The 24,336-nt window shown below is 39.6% G+C and overlaps 1 protein-coding gene across 1 annotated transcript in view; it reads right to left on the bottom strand.

Moving 5' to 3' along the window:
- Window positions 1-1,642: 1,642 nt before the first annotated feature.
- EFNB2 (ephrin B2) overlaps window positions 1,643-24,336 on the bottom strand; it is a 46,101-nt gene continuing 23,407 nt past the window's right edge. The window contains exons 3-5 of the mRNA XM_005238371.4: window positions 7,773-7,865; window positions 6,926-7,039; window positions 1,643-5,316 (exon numbers count right to left, since the gene is read on the bottom strand). Of these exons, the coding sequence (XP_005238428.1) occupies window positions 4,934-5,316; window positions 6,926-7,039; window positions 7,773-7,865 (590 nt within the window). The 3' untranslated portion in view covers window positions 1,643-4,933. The remainder of the gene's footprint in view (window positions 5,317-6,925; window positions 7,040-7,772; window positions 7,866-24,336) is intronic.

The raw sequence follows: 24,336 nt of genomic DNA, 5'->3' as shown, positions 1-24,336 counted from the left end.
TTCTTATCACCATCTTCCAGCATTTACCGAGGCCTAAAACAAAAACAATAGCCTTAGTCTTAATAGAGCTGGAGTCACAGCTCTAACAGACAGCTGTATCAGACAGACTTTTAGCATAGATCACACCTGAGCACCTCACAGCCATTACCAATATGGGGACCCCACAACAACCAACCAAGATGAGCAAGCGAAATGCCCCATGTGCAAGCACGAAGCAGGGAGTGAAGCCTGAATCCAGCCAAGTATGTGCGTGCCTACGAGTACACAAGTCTATCTCCTTTGAAATGATTTACAGCCATAAATGCAGGATTAGGCCCAAGAGATTTACTGAGAAGTCCGAGGAAGCTCACATGCTCTACCGTGGACACATATGCCTTCTGCTGGACCAAGTAACTCTCCCAAGGAAACCTGTGGCACAGTCAGGAGGTGAACCTAAGGGCCACTGCGTGACTTTCCACCTACAGTCGACTTCCAGCACTGATTCTGTAAACTGGATCTGTGAAATGAGCTCCGTCAGCAAGAAGCTGTGCTAACCCCAATTTTCCACTGTCTCTAGGGCGTTCTGTCTGTCCAGTTTCAGAATACTTGTGCCATTGCAAAGCATCTAGTGCCTTTGTCATACAGTCAATTTTTCCCTGATAATGCAGAAACGTAATTTGACAACTGGGAATTGTGTGACCAATACTATGAATATCTAGCTGCCTTTCTTCAATGAAAATTCTATGACAAACTTGCATCTGTTGTTACAATTAAAAATGCACCTTTGCCCTCTGCAGACCTTCCCACCTGTTGCTCCATGGATGATCATGCCACTTATGTACTAACAAACTGAAAGGTGCTTCACTTTCAGGGTGACCGGACTTTGTCAAAACATGAAAGTATTATTTATTAAATTAGGTAGCTGCTTATCCTAAATGAAAATTAGTGCAAACACCACCACAGATCTCATATTAAGGCTTGTGTCATCAGCGCAGTGGCCCCCATCTCCCTTAACTTAAGGCGCAGTAAAGCAGGGACAGGATGATGCACAGCCCCAGGGAAAGAACCATGCAGAGATCTTTTGACTTTGCAGCATTTCTAATCCTTTGCCATTGTCCCAATGTCTTCCACCCCCTGCTCCTTCTTGTTCAGCCCCACCACCCCAGGCTTTCACTCCCCCTCCTCAGGAGCAGCGGTGACAGCAACAGTGCCCAGAAGGCTCCAGGTATATTTTATTCTCTGACTGCCCACAGTGTAAATCCACTCTATAAGGTCTGGGAATTATTTGCATGGTTATGATCTCACTTCCCAGATCATCCAGGCAATCTGGCTACTGCACCTGACTCAAGCTCACTGACTTCCAAGGGCATAAGACCCCCCTGTGTTTTTTAAAATCTGCTGATAGGTGTTATATATATGATATATGATGTAAGAGAAAGTCTGGGAAAGAAGCAGGTTAACAGAAGTCAGTGTATTATGAAGAGCTTTCTTTCCTCTAAGTCATTAGCAAGAAGAGAGATGGGGGAGAGGAGGGAGAGAGAGAGAAAGGAGGGATGGAGGGGCAGAGGGAGGCAGGCTTGTTGGCTTTCTTATTTACTTTCATGTTTTGAAAAGGAAAAAAGTTGCAAAACAAAATAAGGAAATACTTAGAAGGCAAGCTTTCCATAGGAAAAAAATATTTTATTTTTTTAAGAACAAATTCAGTTTCAAACAGACGTGGAATGTGATTTTCATAATTTTCATTTTCCGGGAACTAATTGCAATGTGGAACTAAAGCAGATTTCAAACTTATGACCGGCTAGTTTTAAAACAGAACAAACAAACCAAACAAACAAAAACAAAAACAAAAAAAAAAACACCAACAAAAAGAAGAAATTACTTATAACTCAAGCATAATACTGTGTTACTTACAAACTGGACAAAGAAATTCTTAAATAAATATTCATGGTACACAATTTCAGCACAAATATGCGGCAATTTGGCAACCTTTTATACCATTTTTTTCCTCAGTACAGTGCAAAGGGGAATGACACTGCCTTTAAACAAGCTGTAGCTAAATACATTGCAAAATTCAAATTTTATACAAAACATCTTGCTCGGACTTTATAAAAACCCAACATTGCTCTATATACACAATCTGGTTAAGAAAAGCCATTTTTATCTTGTTTTCATGTGTGGTTTTTTTTTTTATTATTATTATTTAAAAAGGTGAATAAGGCTACTGTAACACCCCAAATCCATATACAGTAACTCTGAACCTATTTACAGCATCTTCACTTAGACATGATGGTGCAAATTCCAAGTCGGGTGACTAGGGATGATCATACAAGCAAGGCATTTACAGTAACTTTTCAAAGCTGGACCAACGTCAAATAAAGGAACAGTTGGTAGATTGTCATAATTCTGCACTAGACACAAAACAGACGCACAGTACATTTTTTTTTTTTTTAATTGGTTGCAGGTTGCTCTTGAGCAATTCGTCTGATTTTTTTTTTTCACAGTTTAGTACATAACTAGAATGTAGCCAACTGATGAAGCATAGGTTTGATTTAATAAAAATCAGTATCAGTAAACCCATCTTTTCCCTTCCTCCCCCTCCCCCAAAATAAAATCTTAATGACTTACAAGAGAACCTTGTATGGATGGATTCACAGAAAGGAAGGGTTGTTGAAAAGAATTACATATGTACTGTAGTTAGTCACCATGGTAACCCTCCACAGAACCATGGGTTGGGATTTTTTTTTGTTTTGTTTCTCTCTTTTGGACCAACATCCCAACATCATTTTCAGGTTCAGGAAACAGAGTGATCATTTCTATGACAGGTTTTTTGTCTTTTCTTTTTTTCTTTTTTTTTTTTTTTCAGGTGCTCACTGGAGGTCTAAGAACCCCAAAATGCTGTTGCTACATTTTCTTTCCAAATCAGAAAGCAAAGTGTTACCATAGTAACATGACTATGTTAGAAATGTCTATTTGCATAGCACATATAAAAGTAGAGTTTTTTTATTTCCTCCCCAGATTGGGAGCTTTAGGGGAATAGCCATACTAAAGAGAAAACTTTAACCTGAAACCCCCCTCTACAAACCTCAATGAAATCTACAGAACACATCAGCCCATAAGGCAAGGGAAAATGCAACACACAAAATAAATGCCGGCATATCTTATCACTGTTAAATATGTGATGCAGTAACATTGCCTTCCTCATATTTTGGGCCTTATATTTCCTAGTTTTCTCTTACAAGACGCTTTGGATTTGGTTGTGGTTTTTTTAATATGCTCCCATTGTTTGGATGGCTGATGTTTTTTCCCAGAAGCAGTTTCTTTTCTGTGCAATCTCAAAATATATATTAGTAAAAAAAGCAAACCAAAATAAAAAAGGAAGAATGAACAAAAGAAAAACTCACTTTATATCCCTCGTGTTCTATACACCAATTATAAATAAGACATATCTTCCTTCTCCAGCTCAGTGTCATAATTTATTTTATTCTTACGGACTGCAAGAGGTTTGCCATATGTGCTTTAACTTTGCAACAGAGCACCAATGAACGCCTGTGTCAGTCACAGTACCTACACCCACTGTGCAGGGACAGCACTACAATAAACCAAAGTGTCAAAAGGCTCAGTCAGAAAGAAATTCTGTCTTACTTTTAGAGATGAGAAAGGCTTTTTTTTCCACAACCTTACCAGTGATAGAATTACAGCTTGTTTGACCCATTGGCTTATAATCATCTTGGTCAGATTTGGCTCTCTGCTATTTTCTTACATGCTTTCCCTGTGTTTAGTATAATGTGATAGTATAGCAGCTGAGTCTGCTTAAAAGTCATCCAAAGCAGACTACGTTTTCGCTACAGCTTCAAAGCTGTATATTTTATTGCCAGTACCACAACAGCCCTGCCCTAATATATCCTAATGGCCTGCTATTGTCTTGTCCTCTCCAGGACATAGCTTGTTCACTTGCTAACAATACCCCTTTGTTCTACTGTATTGAAGGTACTATTTTTTTTCTGCACACTGGTATTTGATAACCATTAATTCCTTCCAATGCAGCCCTAATCCACTGCGCATGTTATTGTGTCTCCTACTTGCCTCTTAAAACTTAGCATACCAAAGTGCTGTGCTACCTAAATGTTGGGTTTTTTTTGATTTTTCTTCTCAGCTTCTATTTTTGAGGCAGCAGTATTCAACTGCAACTGCAGTCAGCCCTTCCCTCCACCACCCAGTCCGGCTCTTGACTTTGTTGACAGCCCAACTTTTTGGCTGGAAGGCTCCTTACTATCAAACACAATTTCTATAACCGCATTACCCATTCAAGTGAGGCTGCTGTAGCAGATGGATGGAGCGCAGATCTCCAAACATTAATGTTCCATTAGTGATTCAGGAGGTGGAGTGAAAGGAAATCTTATGTGAAGGATGGCAGAGCACCGGATAACAGAAACAAATGGAACAGTGACAGACTAAAAGCAAGAGAACTTTAACAAGTCTTACTTAGACACCAAGGTCTATGTGACAAATCCAGTACGCACTGAGAGACACACACAAAAGTCAGAAGATTGCATTTCAAGCTTGATATATCCTAGAGCACCTTCCCAGGATGCCTAGAACTATTAACATCCATGGATCACTCCATCTTCCCTTGGCTTTCGTACATGCGTGAACGCCTGCAGCACATGGCTTTGAGGATGATGAATGTAACAAGAGTACAGCAATCAGAATGGGCATCTTCTACGTAAAAGTCTTCCAGCTTTTAGTGAATACTTATTCACCGAGATAGGAATTCTACAGACTAGGTAAGCTGTCCAGCTCGCACCGGCTCCTGGAGAAAGAGCTGTCGCCTTCTCCCCCCTGTGCTTGAGTCAATGCTAGTGCACAAGGCATCATCACAAACCCCAACAGAAAGCATTTGACCAGTGAGTTTCCTCTATGACTCAACTGTACCACGGAGTTGGTTGTGTGTTTCTCAGACCTTGTAATAAATGTTTGCTGGACTCTGAGGAGGCATCTCTTGAACTATGTACACAGGATGTCCATAGTCGCCGCTGACCTTTTCATAGTGGGGGCAAAAGACACTGTCTGCAGTCCTTAGAGGAATGATAATGTCACTGGGCTCAGAACCATTGTTGTTGCCACTGCGTTTTGGGGTGGCTAACGTACTAAGTGAGAGAGTTGTCGTGTGTTGCGGGGAATGCTTCCTGTGTCTTCTCCGGTACTTCAACAAAAGAACCACCAAAGTGATGATGATGACGATGAAAATGATGCACCCTGATGCAATCCCTGCAAATAAGGCCACCTCTGAACCCAGTATACTGGAATGCCCAGCCTTACTGCCATCTGTGCTAGATCCTGGAAAGAACGGAAATACAACAGACAAAAGTTATTGCCATCCTACGACCTGTTTACACTGCTTAAAAATGTGTAGAGTAAGCAAGACTGGAAGAATTAACTGACAGCTGCACTTTGACAAACCAATTACCCTGTTAGATAGCTAAATGCAAACAGCCGAAGTCAGCAATCAATATTAAACAAGACTTTGTGTCTGTTGGTCTCACTTTTGTGCTGCTCCCAAACCACCCTGTTTCATACATCATCATCCATCAGCGGCCAGGACTGGCACTGACAAAGGCAGCCTTTGATGCATGCCGCATCTTTTAACAGATGCTAGCCAGCCCCGGGCAGCAAAGAAGGGTGGGACAGGACTGCAAAGCGAAAATAACAGAGGGAAATGACAATTCTCAGGACAACTGGTACTGTTCAGTGTCACACCATTCTTCTGCTATTTTATCTTTCGCATATTGATTTAAGTTAGACTGCCTTTAGTGCCGCCCCCCGTGGACTCCTCTCGCTTGCACATGAAACAAAGGAGCTTGAGGCAGGGCAGGAGACAGGCAAAACGCCTATGGCATGTATCTGTTTGTATTAACTTACATTTACTTAAAACAACAACACACATTTGGTACTCAGGAAAACCTCATGTGTTGAACAGCCTGATGCATATTTGGTGCCACCGCACTGTCGTATTATTTGTCACAAAAGTTAAATGAATGCTCATTTGACACTTTCTCACTTGAAAACTTGAACCAACCTCCCTCACTTGATGATCACTCACAGGTGGAGGAATTCTGCAGATGCTGCGTCTATGTAACTGTGAACTTTTCCCACCAGAATCTCCGTAGGAAATGGCTGAAGCCTGCCTAGTGACTGCCAAATCAAAGATTTGTTAGCCCAGTAACTAATGGCAGAATTAGCAAGGAAATCTTGCAGCCATTTTCAGAAACCCCAGAATCAACTGTCAGCAAGTTTTGCTTTGTAGCACACCCAATCCACCAAATTTTCTTCTGGAGACCCAAGGTCTTAAAATCTAGTTTTGTTTCTTGTTCACCTCATTTCTGAAATGCATCCTGAAGATACTTATTCAGAACCATCTGTTTATCTTGTTTAGATTTAAAAAAAAAAAAAATATCTTTAAATTTAGTGAAAGACCAACCATTCATGTGTAGATATTATATGGTCAGTTAAAGACCAGGACATTAATTATAGATGCCTTGAAATAAACTTTATAAATGGCTGTCGAGAACCACTTGATAATGGATTATACGGGAAGAGAAAGACAGAAAGACTCGTTCATCTGCCAGAGTACTAAATGTAAGGTGGCATTTACCATCGTAAAGCTGCTTAGTGAATGTCCTATCCAAAACTTTCCTGTAAATGAGTGATATTCTCACAAGATGTAATTAACTTCTGCTGCAGAGTGGAAGAGGGGAGAGAGCAGCTGTTGCCAGAACTTGCAACTCCCAGACACTATGCACCTGAGCATCAGTATGGGCTTTTGCACCATCTCGGTACAAAAACATTTGTTTTTCTGTCACTTTAATGGTAAAATAAAATGCGTTTGGGGACGAAGGAGGAGACTGCGCCAGAGCCCCGTTCCAGGCGTGAGCCCCACCACGCCTACCTGAGTGGTCCTTCACAAAGGGACTGGTGGTGGAACTCTTCCCGTTGGTGCCAGCTTCCTGCTCAGGGCGCTTGGTGGGATCCGTGTGCCGGGGCAGCCCCGCTGAGTTTGGATCTGGGGGAGAGAAAGATGACTCATACAGCTTCAGCACTTGATGGTACAGAGCTTTATAAGCCAGGTCTGGGTACCTCACGGGACACAAACGTTTTTAAACGGAAGAATCTTTATGCAAAGGACCTTTTCCTTTTAAAGCAAAATGGTTATATTATTTCAGAGGTTTAAATGGTGAGGCCATCTGCAGAAACTAGAGGGACTCCTGTAACAGGCAAGAAAAGCTTTGCAGATGACATTTCAGTTTAACTGAGGAAGTTGATTGACTACTAAACCAACTTCTGTGTAGAAGAATAATTCTTTCTTCCTGCACAATAGGTTATCTATATGTGAAGAGACAATGAACAAAACCCTCCCTGTAATCACAATTCATAACAAGCAAACTATAGAAATATTAGCTTCCCTCCTTTCATGTATTTTAAATAATTTTGAGCAGCAGAGTTGTGGCTTTTGTTTTTAAAATAAAAATAAAAATGACAGAAACACACTACTCCCAGGTGACCTTTCCTTGTAGGGATCTCTCCAATGAAGAGATCTCATTACACCAACCCTCCTTTTGCAGAAATCTGTCAGTAGCCGAGGAAGAGAAAATAGGCTTTGCTTTCAGACTGTTAGGGAGGAATGACCACACTAGACTCGGCTGGCTCTCTGCTCTACATGGCTAAAGGAAGTCTGGAAACTAAAAGGACATTGATGCTGATCAAAGCGATTTCATGAAACAGCAGATGGTCTTTACCTTGTCCAACTTTCATGAGGATCTTCATGGTTTTTGTCTGGCACACCCCTCCCTCCTGGTTATCCAGGCCCTCCAAAGACCCATTTGATGTTGCTGATTAAAAATAAAAGAAAAATAAAAAAAATAAAAATAAATAAAAATCAGGAAATCAACAGGCAAAGTGATGTGAACATGAATGTCTGAAAGCAGAAACCTTTCAATCTACCGGGACCTGTTCTTGTTGCTCAGGCTGACCTACGGAATGTTGTGAAATGTTGAAAGCCAAAGGAATGAACACATTTGTAAGCCATACAATATATACAAATGGAGGAATGCGTTATCAAGGTTTCAAATTTACCCAGCAACCTTTTTTTCTACGCACAATTGACTGACTGACTCACTTGGACGAAAACACAGCACCTTGCTAAAAGGTGATGGGAGTCAGCTGAAAAGGAAGCCCTGGCAGACTCAGAGGAGCAAAGCATTGAAAATTCACCCTCCCCAACCCTGACCCCAACAGTATCTTTATAATCACCACGTTACACCTGCTTCCTCTGTTACAAATCTCCTGCTGGAAGAAGTGAACACATACAAAAGACCCAGGTAAAAGCTGAGATTCTGCACTGATTGGAAAACCATTTAATATTTTAAAGTACAATCTCACTTTTCTCAGCATTGAGGAGCCTCCTCAGGGGTGGGTGGCGGTGGGGGAATACACTCTATTCTCATGGAAACCTCTCAGCTCGTACAAACAAACGGATGCTTTCCCCTGTGTTTATTATATCGTTCTCGCTTATCTAGGCGCTGGCTGGCACCACAAAACCCCAATTCTGCCGCAAGCTGGCACTGCAACGTGATTTGAGCATGAAGCACAGCTCCCTCAGAGAATCAAAAACGTTGAGTCACAAGTCTAGGGTTGTGAACCCCCAACAGCTGCTGGAAAACTATTTGGCAGCTCCTCAGCTGTAGGCATCACGGCGCCAGCCTGCACCATGCCAGGCACCGAACCACTGTCCATGTCCGCACTGGTGCCCCTTCACGGTGGCAATGCAGGCTCATCCACCAGCACTGGGCTCCGGCTCTGCTATTTACAGGAACGCACCAGGGGTTTTCCCACCCCAGGTTGTCCTGGGGGTTGAAATTTCAACGTCATTTCTTACAGCTGTTTATGCAAGGCCCACAAGGCACGTAGGAGTGGATGCGTGCACACGCATCAGCACCAGGCCACCAACTGGAGAAAACAAATAGAAAATGACATGCAATGGAGCTCACGGCTTGTCATGGCTGTGGTGAACTACTTTAAGCAGCACTTTCCTGCCTCTACCCCTCTCCTTTCAGCTCAGGATCTAATTCAACCAGGGCTTCACACTGTTCAGACCTTTGTTTTTAATTCTCGCTCCTTCTCTTTTGTCCTCCTTGGGGATTTTCTTTCAAATGCAGCCTATGTATATTTCCTTTTTCCTTCACAATGTCTTCCTAGCCCCGTGGCAGTATTTTTCTTGCTCTAATCTTCTCTCTAGCCATAAAGATATAAACCCCATACTGCTGAACCCTGCTTCCTAGCCTTTGATCTACTTTTTGGTTTTGTTCCACTTTTGCCTCTTTTGTGACCAACTCAAATTACAGCCACCATACAAACTTCCCAAATTGTGCTTTCTTTTCCTAAAATTCCCTTCTCCTCATACGTGGTCCCTCCCAGTTCCTCCTCTTGTTCCCCCCCCCCTGTAAAAATGTGACAATAGCTGTATGTGCAACTGCTTCTTTTTTTTCTGACTTGCAAAAAGACTTTTGAAAATATGAAAGAGCACACTGAGTAATTTACGATAAAAGCCGATCTGAAATGTGCCACTGCATTGCCAGGCTCAGAAAATAATGGAGACATATAGTTTTGTTTTCTTTTGTTTTTTTTTTTCCAGAGGGGAAGAAAATCAATACTAAGAACTCGTTCTGGACATAAATCAAATGTGTCTATGCTGAAAGTGTTTTTTATGACCTATTCGCCAATGTACCAGCACAAGGACAAGAGAAAAAAAAAGGCAGTAAATAGAAATACCAAAGCTGAGCATCAACTGAAAGTACAACTAATAAACACTGACTTTGTCTTGAATTTTTTGCTATTCTTCGTTTGGTTTTTAATCGAGGCAATGGGAGCTCAGATCTCCACCAACCACTTGATTTTAATGGAATAGAGTGTTGCTTCTTCTGAACATCAATGCCTTTTTATGCTTTAAAGGCCGATCCATTTAACCCACAGAGCAGGAGACCTCAATAAGATGCAGAGGATGCAGTCTGACCTCGATACAGAACAAGAAAGTAAGACAGCCAAAAGAATGCAGAATTACTTCAAATACAGTCTCCGAATGGCGGGGCCCACATGTACAATAAATCTGGTTGTGTGCCTACACGAGCACAATCTGCCTCGCTTGCTTCCTAAAAGAATGCTTTCATAGCTTTGATGTCAGATGAATGAATTTGCAAAAGTATTCACTTTTTCCACAGTTCTTCAAGGGGTTTTCGGAAAGCCTATGTTATAGCTCAGAGTACAGACTGCTACATCCCAAGGAACTGGGAACTGTCAGAGAGGAGCATTTCAGTGACAAAGCAAAGTTTCCATCTCAGCTTCTCCCTGTAATTAAGCCGACAATTACCCAAGGCCACTGGAGGAAATTATTTTTCAAAATTCATTAAGACTTTCAAAATAAAACCTCACATATCCCTAGTGTACCAGGAAGAAAGCGGGTTGTTTTAAAACACATTGTTCCAAGCTTTGAAAAACTGCACAGAAAAGAAGTAGTAATCTGGGACATGAGAGAAAACAGTTTCACACTGCTAATGCCCCTTTGACAGTGTGGAGTGCAGAAGTCAAACAAGGGAGGGAGTACAAAATATTCCTCAAACACTTGCTGCTGCCTTTCTCTACTGATCTTCAAATGGAAATTATACCCACTATCACATAAGCTCCTCCACTGCACTCACACTTCTGCAGTAAAGTGACCCTGTACCTGCAGCTCTGCTCACACTTAAAGGGTATTTCCAAAAAAAAGTGTCTGGGATAGCTGGGTATAAACACAGAAACGTAACACAAGTTTCTTGTGTCTGAAACAGAAATGCTACTCTCTGGTGTGTTTATATGACCAAATTTTAGACCGTCCATCCAGTTTATGCTTATATCCATATATATATACACAAAAGAACAGGTTTGGGTTTTTTTTATATTTAGGTCTAAATATTTTGGAGACAATTACTCACACACGAACTACCAGCACACAGCCCTGTGCTGACAAGACTAAATACTACTTAAATATTAACATAAATAAGTATAATTAATGATTAACATAAAGTTTCTCATAAGTATTAAATGTTCTCAGGATCCCACACTTTGTATTAATACAGTAACACATAGGAAACTAAAAGTAAGCACCATTTCGCTAAACAGGTAGCAAAATATCTTTACATCTTTTGATGGATAGGTACCTCTGATTTTCTGAGACCTGTCCCGTTCCACTGGTGTCAATTGCACAACTAATAATTACAGTCAAAAGCACATCAAATTACTCGGTCAACAGTTTATCCACACCTACAAATAACCACATACAATTGCCCTAAAATCTCTATTAATTTTAAGACTCTCTGAAAAAATCGTAGTAATTTATAGGTAATGTTTACAGCAGTCAGTCAAAAATGATGTTCAAGCTCCACATACACAGATACCATATGTCTGCATTCCTCGTATGTGATAGCAGCTGCCATTTTATAAGGAACAGAAGTTTGGGGTTTCAACTTTCAGAAAAAGAATTACTTGTTATAAAATTATGGTTAAGAGTCTGCTGATACATACTTACTTTGGAGAAGCTAATATACATTTTCAGTTTTGTAAAACACTGCCTTAACATATCCTCTTCCTTACACAAGAGGAAATTAAATTATTCAGACAAAAAAATTTCATTCCAGCTCTGCCCTCCCTTCTTCAAAATATATAAATTATTGAAAACAAAACCACACACAGAGAAAAAAAGCCCAAACAAACAAAAAAAGCTGGTTTTTTTTCACCCAAGTGAATCGATGTATTGTGTTTTACATTTATTTGATTTTAAAACTTCCCAAGTGTTGTTTATTGTACAAAATGCATTAGTCATAAATGCAGAGGCAGGGAATCAGTGAGCGAAACAGAGTCAGCTGACAAGAATAGTTCCTGGCTATGATTCTCATACAGTCCCCATGGAGAGGAAGTAATATTACATTTTAATATGTCTTCATTTGATTGTTATTACTCTGCCTCCCAGGAGGCAAAGCCACTGCATGGATCTTGGCTGTTTTCAACCTATCAGGTTGGTAACATTGGTCTAATCAGATGGAGAATTAAGCTGTTGGATTTGTGCCTGTATGTAGTTTTTCATTCACAAAGAGATTAGAAATGAAGGCACAGTCACAAAAATTCAACTTCCTTCACTCCTAAAAACACACATTACAAAATGAAAAAACGCCATCACAATTACTTAAAAGAAAACACCAGCAGACAAAAAACTTAACCTCTTAATTCTGCCACAATTATTACCATACTTTTAGGATTATGAAAAACATTGCCTACTTGGAAATTACATCTCATATCCTTTGAACCAACACAACTTTATAACACATTTATTTACAGAGCTTGAATACGAAATGGACTACACAGCTGAAGAAAGAAATTATCATCGTACTTAACTCTCCTGTGAAAACTAAATGGACCCTAATCCACTACAGGAATGGCAGAGTGATGTCAACTGATGGGCAAGGACAATATTGGTTTTGCCCCTCCTTAGTGTGCTGGACAATACAAGCCATTTGGCAATGTATCGAAGACACATCGTTGACAAGGTCATCAAGAATTAATTGCTGCTAGTGTTAATAGAAGAATGAAAATTACAGGTTACTTTGGGGTAGATCAGTACTGTCCAACAGTAGTGATTTCCACCATTTTTTTCTTAAATACTGCTTGAACTCAGCATCAGAAAACAGGTTTCTCCAAATCAGAGCTAAATAAAATCAAATAACCCTACCAATCTCCACTTTTCCCCAGCTGTGCTTAGAAACAGAACGGAGAAGCCTGAACAGCAGCAAAAATCCATGAAAGCTTTAGATCAACAGTAATAAGAAGTTAGTCTTAAAAGCAAAGCTGCACTTGATCTCACATGTACTCACAGGATTACTAAATGCATGTAAAGGTTTTGAGGTTTTTTTTTTATTTTATTAAGTAATGAACACTGTTTCAGCCAGGCATTATGTGTTTGTGCTGACTGCTTTCATCTGCTTTTGGTCCTTCTAATGACTCACTTAGTGAAGCACCAAATAAATAATTCTTCTTTCCCATAAATTATCTAAATTTATGGGACAGGTTTAAAACCACCAGAAATCACATACTATGGAACCACAAATCACAGATCACAACACAGAGGTTGTTTCTAGACCAGTCAAGGATGAAGAACAAGGCAGCTGAGGTAATAGAAAGAGAGTTTTAATTAAATGAAATTAACACACACACCCTTAGTAGCAATGCCAGATCTGCATGGAGATCTGAAACAACCTAAAAAAAATTCTTCAGGCTGCTCACCAAAGAACAGGTAGCTTGGCAAACACTACGCTGGGTGAGCTGTGGCAAGTATAGAGACAAGGTAAACATACCAATTCCCACTACTAGCAGCTAACGGTTTACTCTTGCTTGTAGTGACAAAAAATGAGACTGACTTTGCAACTTTCTCACTTTTTACAAATATGATGAAACTGTCTTCCAAAATTTAACTATCAGTAGTCCCAAACCTGGAACACAAGTGCTAAAGCTTAAATGTATTACAAACAGTTGCACAGGATACTGTCAACATATCGTCTGTGTTTCTATCTACAGACAGTAAAATCTCATCCTAACTTTTCTACTGATCTATAGAGATAAGGAAAGGCTCTTTAATAAAATAAAGATTAAGAACCTGCTGAATTTGCTCAATTAATACATTTTAGGACAATGAGACAGTCACAAAATACATATAAAAATGGTTTACCAGTCATTTTGCGATTTTCTAATGTCTGGGGTTTTTTATTTGTCCTCCTTGCAAAGACAAGGTGGCAGCAGAATTTTGTGCAGTTTCCCAACCTAAAGGCCATTCAGACACTCTCATTCTCTCAGTCTTATTTGACAAATTTATTCAAATTAAGATACATGTTTTATTCCTTAAATGAAAGCTTATGGAGTGTTTATGAATACTCTTGAAGCCAGCCTCTTCCCCTCTTACCTACACACAAGGCAAAACTTCTATGTGAAGGAAAGGACAAGAATTCTCCCTTCTTTTCCACTTCTCATCCTTTTTCATTTTTAAATTGTGTCCTATGTTGTATGTCTCGGGATTTATATCTAAACAGGATCCACAAATTATATTCTGCGCCGCAAGTAAGCAGCAATGCCCTACCCAGTCAAGCTAAAACCAGAACAAAATGAAGTAAAACAAAAAACAGGCCTCTTCTTGCCTGGAAGAAGACAAAAGCTCTGCAGTGAAACTTTATGATTCACTTTTCTAACCACCGCTCGAAGTGTCCAAATGCTAATGGTGTGATTTGTGATACTTAGATGCAATATAGGGGTATTTATATAAATCGCCATAAAAGTCTCCACTTCTATTCCTGTATTAAAAAAAGGACAGATTTTATTACTGTTTCAGGTTGGTGGGGTTTTTTTTGGGGGTGTGGGGGATGTGGGTGTGTGCCAACGTGGAGGACACAAGCAAGACAGAGCCAAGTGGTTCTGTACTATAATATACCTTGGAATATACCAACTGTTTAATTCCAGGCACACCGCTGGAAATCTGTAGACTCTCTCTCACATCTCATGTTGTTCTACTGAGAAAGACCGCCCAAGTATTAAGCACAAAACAGGAAGAGAGTTCTTGTAATTTTTCCTACATTCGAAATGATTCTATGAATTTCAGGGAGACATGGCATCATACCACAAGAAAACAGGTGTTAAAACAAAACAAAACAAAACAAAAACCTGCCCTTCATTTCAACAGTCTTTCCATAAAGAGAAAAAGAGACAGTGAACAAGATGGAACAGGAAAGTATTGAAAAAGCTGTGAGCTCAAACTGGTTTCTGCTGCCTATCATTTTAAAAACAGCACTACTTTATCTCTGGGTTAAGGAATACCACAGATGAAGTGTACTAAACAGTAAACTATTTGCTGAATTATTATCCATTACAGAAGGTCACAGCATCCACCCACCCACAATGAAATCCTACTCGCTTCACTGCTGTCTAGTGTCCTTTGTCAAAATTCTCTTGGAATTATTTAGAGATTAAAAAAAAAAACCAAAAAAACCAAAAAAACCAAAAAAACCCAACCAAAAGCGCCTCAATACTGTATCACTATGAATGACAATTTAAGTATTTCATTATAGTTAAGAAATTCTACAAGTATTTCAGTTCTGTATTTCACATACTCTGAGAAACATCAGATAATCATCTACTGCACACATGGTTGCTTCTAGTTTACATAAACAAATTATATATTTGTGAGCGCTGAAGTAACTGTGGCAGATAGAAGCCCACTAATTATGATGTATTCTGCGTATATCAGAAAGTATGCATCTAAAACAGATTACTAGCTAGTTAACTTCATCAACCACAAATAGGTATTTTAGGTAAGTTTATCCTTTCTCCCAGCACGCTACTGGCAAAAGCCTTTCATGCATGGGGAGAAATATCTCCCCACTGCCACAGCCAGCTTTGCTTAACAGTTCAGCTGAACAGAACTAATAGAATTAGTTAGCATTCAAGTTACACTGATTGTTGCTAATGACAAGACGGCTTGCTGGAAACAAAAGCAGAAGCCTTAACATTAAATGAGGGCCTGTTTTCTGTACTGCACAAACCCAACACCACCCTTCAAGTATGTTCATCTGCCTTGAAAATCTCTCTGGTCTCTGCCTATGGCACTTGGATAAGAAAGGGTTATAGTGAAAGTTCGTATTAAATAAATAACAAACCTCTTGCTCATTCTACTGTCACTAATTGCAGGCAATGATATTAATGACCCAGTAATTGCTATACGAGTAGCACTGAAGTGGAAAACATCATTTTGAGGCAGAGTTCATCTCTAGGTGGTAGGACTTCACCAGTGACTGAGTTAATGCCTAGTGACAGTTTAGAATATAACACTATAGATGAGAAAATGTGCCAGTCTCATGGTTGTAACAGTTTAGATGGACATGATGTTATTTGCTTTGACCACATGGAGTCCAGGAGTAACCCCAATGAAGTGCCACAGTCAGAGTTTGCCCTACAGATGAACCTCATTCCTTTCAGGGGAGATGCTCTGTACTATAACAATCTAGAGCAATTTTCCACATGTTTGCTTCAATAAAAGATACCTTCATCTCCTGCTTTTACATCAAGCACAACAAAAGTGTGCTTTATTGCAAAACACAAAAAGCTATTTACATCATCTAACTATCCTTCAGCAACACAGAGTTTGGCACCTTAGCACCAAGATCAATTATGATACTATCGGATGACTGTGCACTTGGCAAAGACGATCACAAGTTAAGCACTGTTTTGATTGCAGTATGCTTCTTTTTGTGTTTAGAACTTTAAAATATCCACGGAGTAAAACTTAATGAGAGAACATCGCTGAAATAAAGCAATCTGGAATTCCAAGGTGCTACAGAACCTCTAATTCAAATACTCACCATAAGAAATCACAGGGTTTAGCTTCTTTCGAAAGTACCACACAGGCACATTTCGGATCATTTTCAGAAACTCCGATGGGATGAGTGTGTTAATGCTCCAGCGTTTAGAATTTTTAAAAGTCAACTAGACAGGAGAGCCGATACTTCTATTATGTCCATAAGGTTTTTAAGATTCCACTAGTGTTTTAACGGTATAACATCATTAAGTTTTGGTTTTGTGGTTTGGGGCTTTTTCCCTTTTGCAACACAGGTTAATTAATGTCTTGATTCTGCTACCAAATCTGCCATGGCAGCCTCTGGATGGCAGATGGAATAGTTTCAGCACAGGCTGGCGCCAAACACCTGGAAAGCAGCTTTGCAGCAAAGGTGCCGGGCATCCCGGTGGACACCAAGCTGCCCATGAGCCAGCATTGTGCCTTCACAGCAAAGGTGGCCGATGGCCTGCTGGGCTGTATTGGGCAGAGCACTGCCAGCAGGCAGGGGCAGGCCACCCTTCCCCTCTGCTGGAGTGCTGGGTGCAGTCACGGGCTCCCCAGTACAAGACAGACATGGACAAGTCCAGTAAATGGCTCATGGAGATGATGAAGGAACTGGAGCACCTGTACAGAGGCTGAGGACTCAGGGACTGCTCAGTCTGGAGAAAAGAAGACTCAGACACATCTTAGTTATGTGTATAAATACCAGGGGGATATGTGTGTGTTTGTGTCTGTGTGTTTCTGTGTGTGTGTGTAAAGAAGGAAGAGCCAGACTTCTCAGTGGCGGCCAGTGACAGGACAAGAAGCAATGGCCACAAAATCAAAATACAGGGAATGCTGTTTAAACCTGAGAAAATGTTTTTAAATATGAGGGTGACCAGGTTATCCAGGCCAGCTGTGGAGCCTCTATCCCTGCAGATACTCAGAACTCAGCTGGACACAGTCCTGGGCAGCTGGATGCAGCTGGGCCTGCTGGAGCAAGGGCTTGAGCAGGGGACTAGATGTCCAGAGGTGCCACCCAAACTCAACCATTGTGTGATTCTGCTGTCTACCCCACTGTCATGGTCTAATGTGTTTACGTGCCGATGTGAAATACTTGAAAAATAAATTCATTCTTGGTTTCCCTGGCAGACTTCTGTTTTGCCCACAGCAGCTCAGTAAGCACGTGAGGCCTAGTCTGCTGCTGTGGTGTGGTGACTTTTGCTGTCTTCATCTACTGAACAAAAACCAGATAAATCATTCTAAAGAAAGATGTGAACATGCTTTTTAAAGCCAGCCTTATCAGCTTAATACGGGCTCAAGAACTGCTAAGTTAGATACCTTAAGACTAATCCTGCTTTTACTCACAGAAATACTTGTATGATTTCCTTGGGACTGAAAAAAAGCAACTGGAAGACTGCCCATTAGGGCTTAGTTTTATATTCTGATTTATCAGAAATTATTCCTGAAATGTTCTTCCTCCAAAGTTTCCAGGATTGACTAAAGTCAGAGAAGAAAGTCCAAACTGACATTTTACCCTGGTTTTCAACCATTTCAACCCTGTGTTTTAGCTAATGCATTTCTCTAAGTATGTTTCCCTCCAGTCTTGCTATGCAAGGACTTCAATGAGGCAAACAATTTCAAGTATTTAAAATCAATTTCACTAAACCCTTTATAAATGCTTATGCAGTTCCTGGTCTTTTATTTTAGGTCTTAAAAAACTGTAAGATGTAACAGATGTAATAGAAGTACCTGTATAAACAAAAAGACATTATCCCACTTGATGAGATAAATGTGCACCACCAAACTTGTGTACAAAATGAAAGTTAAATGTGTTTCAGTACGCTAGTGCACTTCTACGCTTTAGTTCAGACAGATACTTTCCTCATAGCATGGCATGTCCCCTTGATTTAAAGTTACTCATACCATGCACATAAAGGATAAAATACACAGTCAGCACAACCTTCTTCTGCATGTAGTCCTATTAAGGTTGCATATGTAAATCTAAGAACATACACAACCTGCACAAGGTCAGGGTTTAAGCTGTTTTTTGCAAAGCACTGCAAATGTCCCTTATTGTTAATATGTATACTATACACATAAAGACTTCCAAGTGAGAATATTGTACCTTTCTTTGTGAATATACTGTATTGCCAGTATTTATAAATTGTTTATAAGGAACTAAAAAAAATGAGAAACTAATATAGTGACTAAAAATATTAAACAGCTTCCTATGAAATGTAAAAACCTGTTTAATTCTTGAGTATTTCCTGGTTAAGTCTTTCTTCCAGTCTAAATAAATATTCTTCATTTTCATCTGATTCTGTATCTATCTAGAATATTTGGGGGGGTGAAGGGGAGGATAAATGTATTTTTTCACAAGATGCCATCAATTAACAAACTGAGCATTCCTCTCTTTCATTTCTTTCCCTTAGGAATAGAGAAATAATAACAGATTTCCTGCTGAACTATCTCTGTCTACTTTAAAGGAGATAAACGGTTGGTATTGCCTAGGTAATGGCACCGAATATGAACAAAGTACATCAATCTAAAATAGCCTTATTGTCTTACAAGGCCTGTGTGGTCTGGGACAAAACCCCAAAGGGACCATGACTCCATTAATCCTGTAAGTCTTAGACTGTGTTAGAAATCTGAAGCTGCACAGGCAGTCTTTTTTTTCTCCAATAATATTATTTGTGTGAGCTGTATCTATATTTAATTCAACAAGAACTAAGTGGTATTGTTATATTCCTTAAAAGACTCTACTCTCAGGAAAGTCAAAGATGAACCTTTGCGTATCATTTTACACCAAAAAGAAATAATTCGTCTAATTTTTTGAGGAAAGAGGACAAAGGAAAGAAAAAACATGATCTTTGTACAACTGGAATCGGGGTGGCTACTATCGCATAGGCTTTCATTAACACCACCACCACCAAAAATAAATAATAGACTCCTGGACCACAGAGTCTTTAACAAAAAGCACAAAAAATGTCTTTGTTGCAAAAGAAATGTAATTGAAATTCTGATACAATTTTTGTTCCAATTTTGGCTAGTTTGGAATTAACCTCCAAACAAAGGAAAACCTAAGGTTTCCTTTCAGGTTGCTTTCACTAGGTATTTGGGAGGTTGCAGTGGGCTGCAGACTGGAACCTGCCTCAGAGAGGTGTCAGAATCCCCAGCCTGCCAGATTAGCCAGCACTTAAACTGTTTGGTCAGAACACTAAAATAACATTTTAATGTAAATCTATTTGGCCATGCAAAGAGATTTATTCTATCCAGCTGCACTGTATTTCAGGGCACAATCTATATTGTCTTTTAATGTGTTCTCCCTCAGACAGTTATTGCCCTTTAATTGTAACAGAATGACAAAGTGAAAACATAAAAAGCTTTGTGATTTTTTTCAAACCCAGCTAATGCTAAATCTTCAGAATGACCATATCAGTTTTAAAAGCCATGGTACTGTTAAAGCAGCTACCCAAAATGTAGTGCTACTAGCCAGTATAAACCTTTAAATCTGTCAGGGATCAAAAATAAATATATATAAATAAATAAACAAACAAACAAACACACACACACATATATATATGAGGGGTTTTTTTAATTTAAGCCAGAGGCCAATTGTGGAAGTGGGTCGCTTGAAAAAAGTTGACAAAAAACATTTAAGGAAAGCTGAGTATTCCATTTTGCCAATGTCAAAGCCAATGAGCATCATTAGCTGGGCAAGCTTGGCTAATGAGATCGCAGGCAGAGCAAGCATTTTAGAGGAACCTTTTCTAGGTAGCCCTGACATCATTTTGCAGGCCCTTCCAAAAACTAAAGCCATTCTTTTATGAATTTTTAACAGCTGAAGGCTTCATTGCACATGACTTATTTTTTAATGCTGATGATGCCAGCCCAAAATCTTCATCTTACTCATGCAAAAGAAAAGATGAAGTGAACAGAGTATGTGCTCACTTTGCCAAACTATCTCAGGAGCATGATGGTGCCTGAAGGCAAGTGGCACTTTTCCCTTCCCTCTGGTGCGGCTTCCCCAGGGCATGGCCTCAGTGCAAATCAGGGTACTGCAGCATTCCCGAAGCCCTATGACTAAAGGCCGAGTTTGTTTGGAACAACTCTTGTTCACCAAAAGTAAACATCTTTGGCATGTTATATATGCTTGTACTATGCTAACATGTCTCCCTCCCATAGAAGAAACACTGCATCTGAGAGAGGTACTAAAACAGTTGCACCACGACCCAAGTACTTGCAGATCAATCTCCTAGCACTGAGAAGATACTCATTGCTCATTCTGAGCAGTCCACAACAGCAGACAAATATACTCCATTCCCTAACCATGCAAAGACATAAAAAGACTTTTTAATGCAAACATCAGAGTTGCAAATCTGCATACCCTTCTTCTGCTTAACTTTGCGCTTTGCACAGATATTTATGTTGTTGGGCATGATGTATCTTCCTTCATGCATCTGAGTAAGGATTTCCTCAGAGACTTATGTTAGCTAAATGGTCATATATTTTAGGATAATCTAACATTAATACTTCTGAGATCTCAAGTACAGTTGACCTTCTCCCATTCTGCTGAAAAGAAATCGGGTAACCACAGGAAAATGAATCTATTAATTTCCCAGGAACCAAAAACTGATGATGGCAAAGAAAAGAAAAGCAAGGACACTCTGTTAGATCATTTGTTGTTTGCTTTCACAATACCATTCACTATGGTCTTTCCAAGTACTGCTGTTCATGGAATTAACTCTTTGGATCCTGATACTCCTACAGAGCAGTACCTTGCCAAGAAATACATAGATTATTTTTGGATTAAAATACCATTAAATGTGAAAACAGGTATGAGAAGCTTATCTACATTTTACTTTTTTAAAGAATTCTGAACTGTGGAATGAGAAAAGTTGCATCTTTTATATGCTTAGACCTAGGGAAGTACTGAGTAGAAAAGATCTTCGGTTATACCTATCATGAATACATATGAATGTTATAAAAATTATGGCTTCAAGAATTCCTGTACAATCACATTTCCCTAAAGATACACAGGGTTCAGGAAGCTGCTTCATCCTGTGTTACAGCTCCTCCTCCCAAAATTACTAACCCCCTAATCTTAATAGAGATTTTACTGTTTAATACAGCTCCACAAACCACATACTATTACCTTAGAAAAACAAAACATGTTTCCAAATAATAGCAGGATGATAAAGGTAGATGATGATGCACAAAACATTTAAAGGACTGACAACAGCCTGCCAGCATAAACAGCGTGAGACTGGTCTGTAGACAGAGCCATAGCAAGCACTGCAAAGACACTGGGCTCAGTAAACTCTTCTGACAGGTTTGTTTGATGCCCCTTAGTTGAGGGAATTCAAGATCCTAAAATACTTCAAAAGCAAAAGCTGGCACATAAAATGCATTGTCTTCACTTCATAGCTCTCCCACCCCCTAAAAAACCCAACAAATCAAGAAAAACCCAAAACTCCCAAACAAATAGAAAAGAAAAAGGAAAAAGGAAAAGGAAAAAGAAGAAGAAAAGGAAGAAAAAAGGAAGAAAAAAAAAAAGAAGAAAAGGAGAAGGAGAAGGAGAAGGAGAAGGACAAGGACAAGGAAAAGGAAAAGGACAGAGCAGTATTGGAGTCAGCTCACTGCATTCCTCTTTTGGGCCCAAGCACACCTGTTAAATTACAGGTTTAGCAATAGGGATATACGCAAATTATCTACAGCCTGATTTGCGTACATGATTAAGATGTATTATATTACTTATAAAAATGGCAGTAAACGTCCTGACTACCAGAAACTGCATCTGACAAGGCTGTGTCAGGTCACAAGCTTTTGAACACAAACTGTTAAAATCCTATCTAGCTCCAGTATCCCTGCAAAACGGTGTCCTAGCTGAGCCCCGGCCTAGTTTTCTACCCCGCTTAAGTGTTTCTGAGACCAACATCACTGAGTTCATTGTTTTCCCCCTGAATGGTAGAAAAGCGAGAGTTTTAGCTTCAGGATGGCTGGGTTTTCAGGGTTGGGGTTCTTTTGGTCCAACCTATTAAAATGTATGGGTACCCCTGCTGCAGCTCAGTTATATGCTAGCAATATAACGATAAATTTGCCGTTTGTTTATGCCAGAATGAGCAGGGAAAGTAATATCCTAAGACACTCCGTTATTACTGGAAGGCCAGTGTGATTTTTGAGGCCTGAGATTAGGCTGTAGACTGAGCAAGTTCTTTCAACCAAACCCCACTGTAATCTTCCAGGAAATGCAACGTCTATTATGTCTTACTGCTATAATGAAATAATTATACAAAACTAATGAAAATGAGACATATTTAATAATTCTTTGGGTAAACCCATGAAATAGATATGACAGAATTGACAGGGTATCAGAAAGCTCCATTTGTGCCCATAATTTTCAGCTGATAATTGCAGCCATTCGTTCCACTACAGCTGGTTCGCTGTGGATGTTTTTAAAAGCAGCACTAAATACTGAACATACTTCATCATTAAAGCCCATTATTTGAGCGTGGTCATTTTTATGCTACACATTTTCACTGGAGTTACAGACAGCTATCTCTCAACATCTAATCTTGCAGCTTTTACCCTAGTAAATCTCACTGGATTTCAGTGGGAAGTTTGTCAAACTTAAATGCTGTGTAAGTGCGGTCAGGTTTTTCTATATCCCCTTGACTAAACAGAGAAAGCACCTATATTAAGTGATCATTTTGTCAAACCTTAAAATCCAAAAAATGTTATTTTGTATCTCCCATAACGGTTATTTATTATTTTCTGTATTTAATGTTTAATACAGAGAATTCTTAGATATTTCCTGTGACATACAACTTGTTTTATACACAGTGTGTACCGCTATGGATATAACTGGGAAATACGCATTAACTTATATTAAATGTATTTCCATGTCCATTCTAAAAGTACTTGCTCAGGGCACCTGTAAAATTACCAGTATTTTTAACTAAAAAAAAATGAAGAAACATTTAGAGTGGCAGACATTACATAAAATAGTTATCAGCCTTCCTATTTTCAAGGAGGTGGCAGAAATGTGTTTGGGGACAAATTTTTTAGAAGGGCCTGCTGTGATAGGACAAAGGATAATGGTTTTAAACTAAAAGCCAGCAGATTTAGACTAGATACTAGGAAGAAATGTTTTACAGTGACTGGTGAAACACTGAACAGGTTTGCCCAGAGAGGTGGTAGATGCCCCCACCCCTGGAAACATTCAAGGTCCAAGTTGGATGGGGCTCTGAGCAACCTGATCAAGTTGAAGATGATCCTGCTCACGGCAAGGGGGTGGACTAGATGACCTTTAACGGTCCCTTTCAACCCAAACTACTCTACGATGATTCTATCGTTCTATGAAATAAGACACACCAGTATGTTACTTCCTTTAACTGCAGAAAAGCCCACGCACAGAATTTGTCCATCTCCTACTAACTGATGATCCTTGTTCAAGACTTCAGAAGTTCCCATGGGGCTAAATGAGATCTGCAGGCCATAATATTACAATGATAAAACCTAAACTAATGTAAATTGTTGTTGTACTGCTGAGATGTCTGCTTATGCTAACTCCTGATTCACATAATTAACTTCACATGTCATAAGTAATTTGAATCACTAAACATAGCAGTTACCTCCAGACTTGCTTTCAGCCATAAGTCCCTGATCAGACTAAAACTCACACAAAGTTTATATTGTTGGACACAGGCCTGTGTCATGCACATTCTTTTTACAAGTCCAGGACCATGAAAAAGGAGGAAATTCAAGATCATGCTAGTCCAGGTTTTGCCCAAGAACCCTGCTAGCTACTGTATGGACACAGTAGGTATGTATTGTGGCTAGGCATGCTGAACTAGAGCCTACCAATAACCCTTGTGGGCAAATTACACTGTCAAAGTTGGCACCAAAGTGGCCAAAAG

This window comes from Falco peregrinus, chromosome 4, assembly GCF_023634155.1.
Source record: "Falco peregrinus isolate bFalPer1 chromosome 4, bFalPer1.pri, whole genome shotgun sequence".
NCBI classification, from domain to species: Eukaryota; Metazoa; Chordata; class Aves; order Falconiformes; family Falconidae; genus Falco; species Falco peregrinus.
The sequence above is the reverse complement of the archived record's forward strand: the minus strand, read 5'-3'. Positions and strand labels throughout refer to the sequence as shown.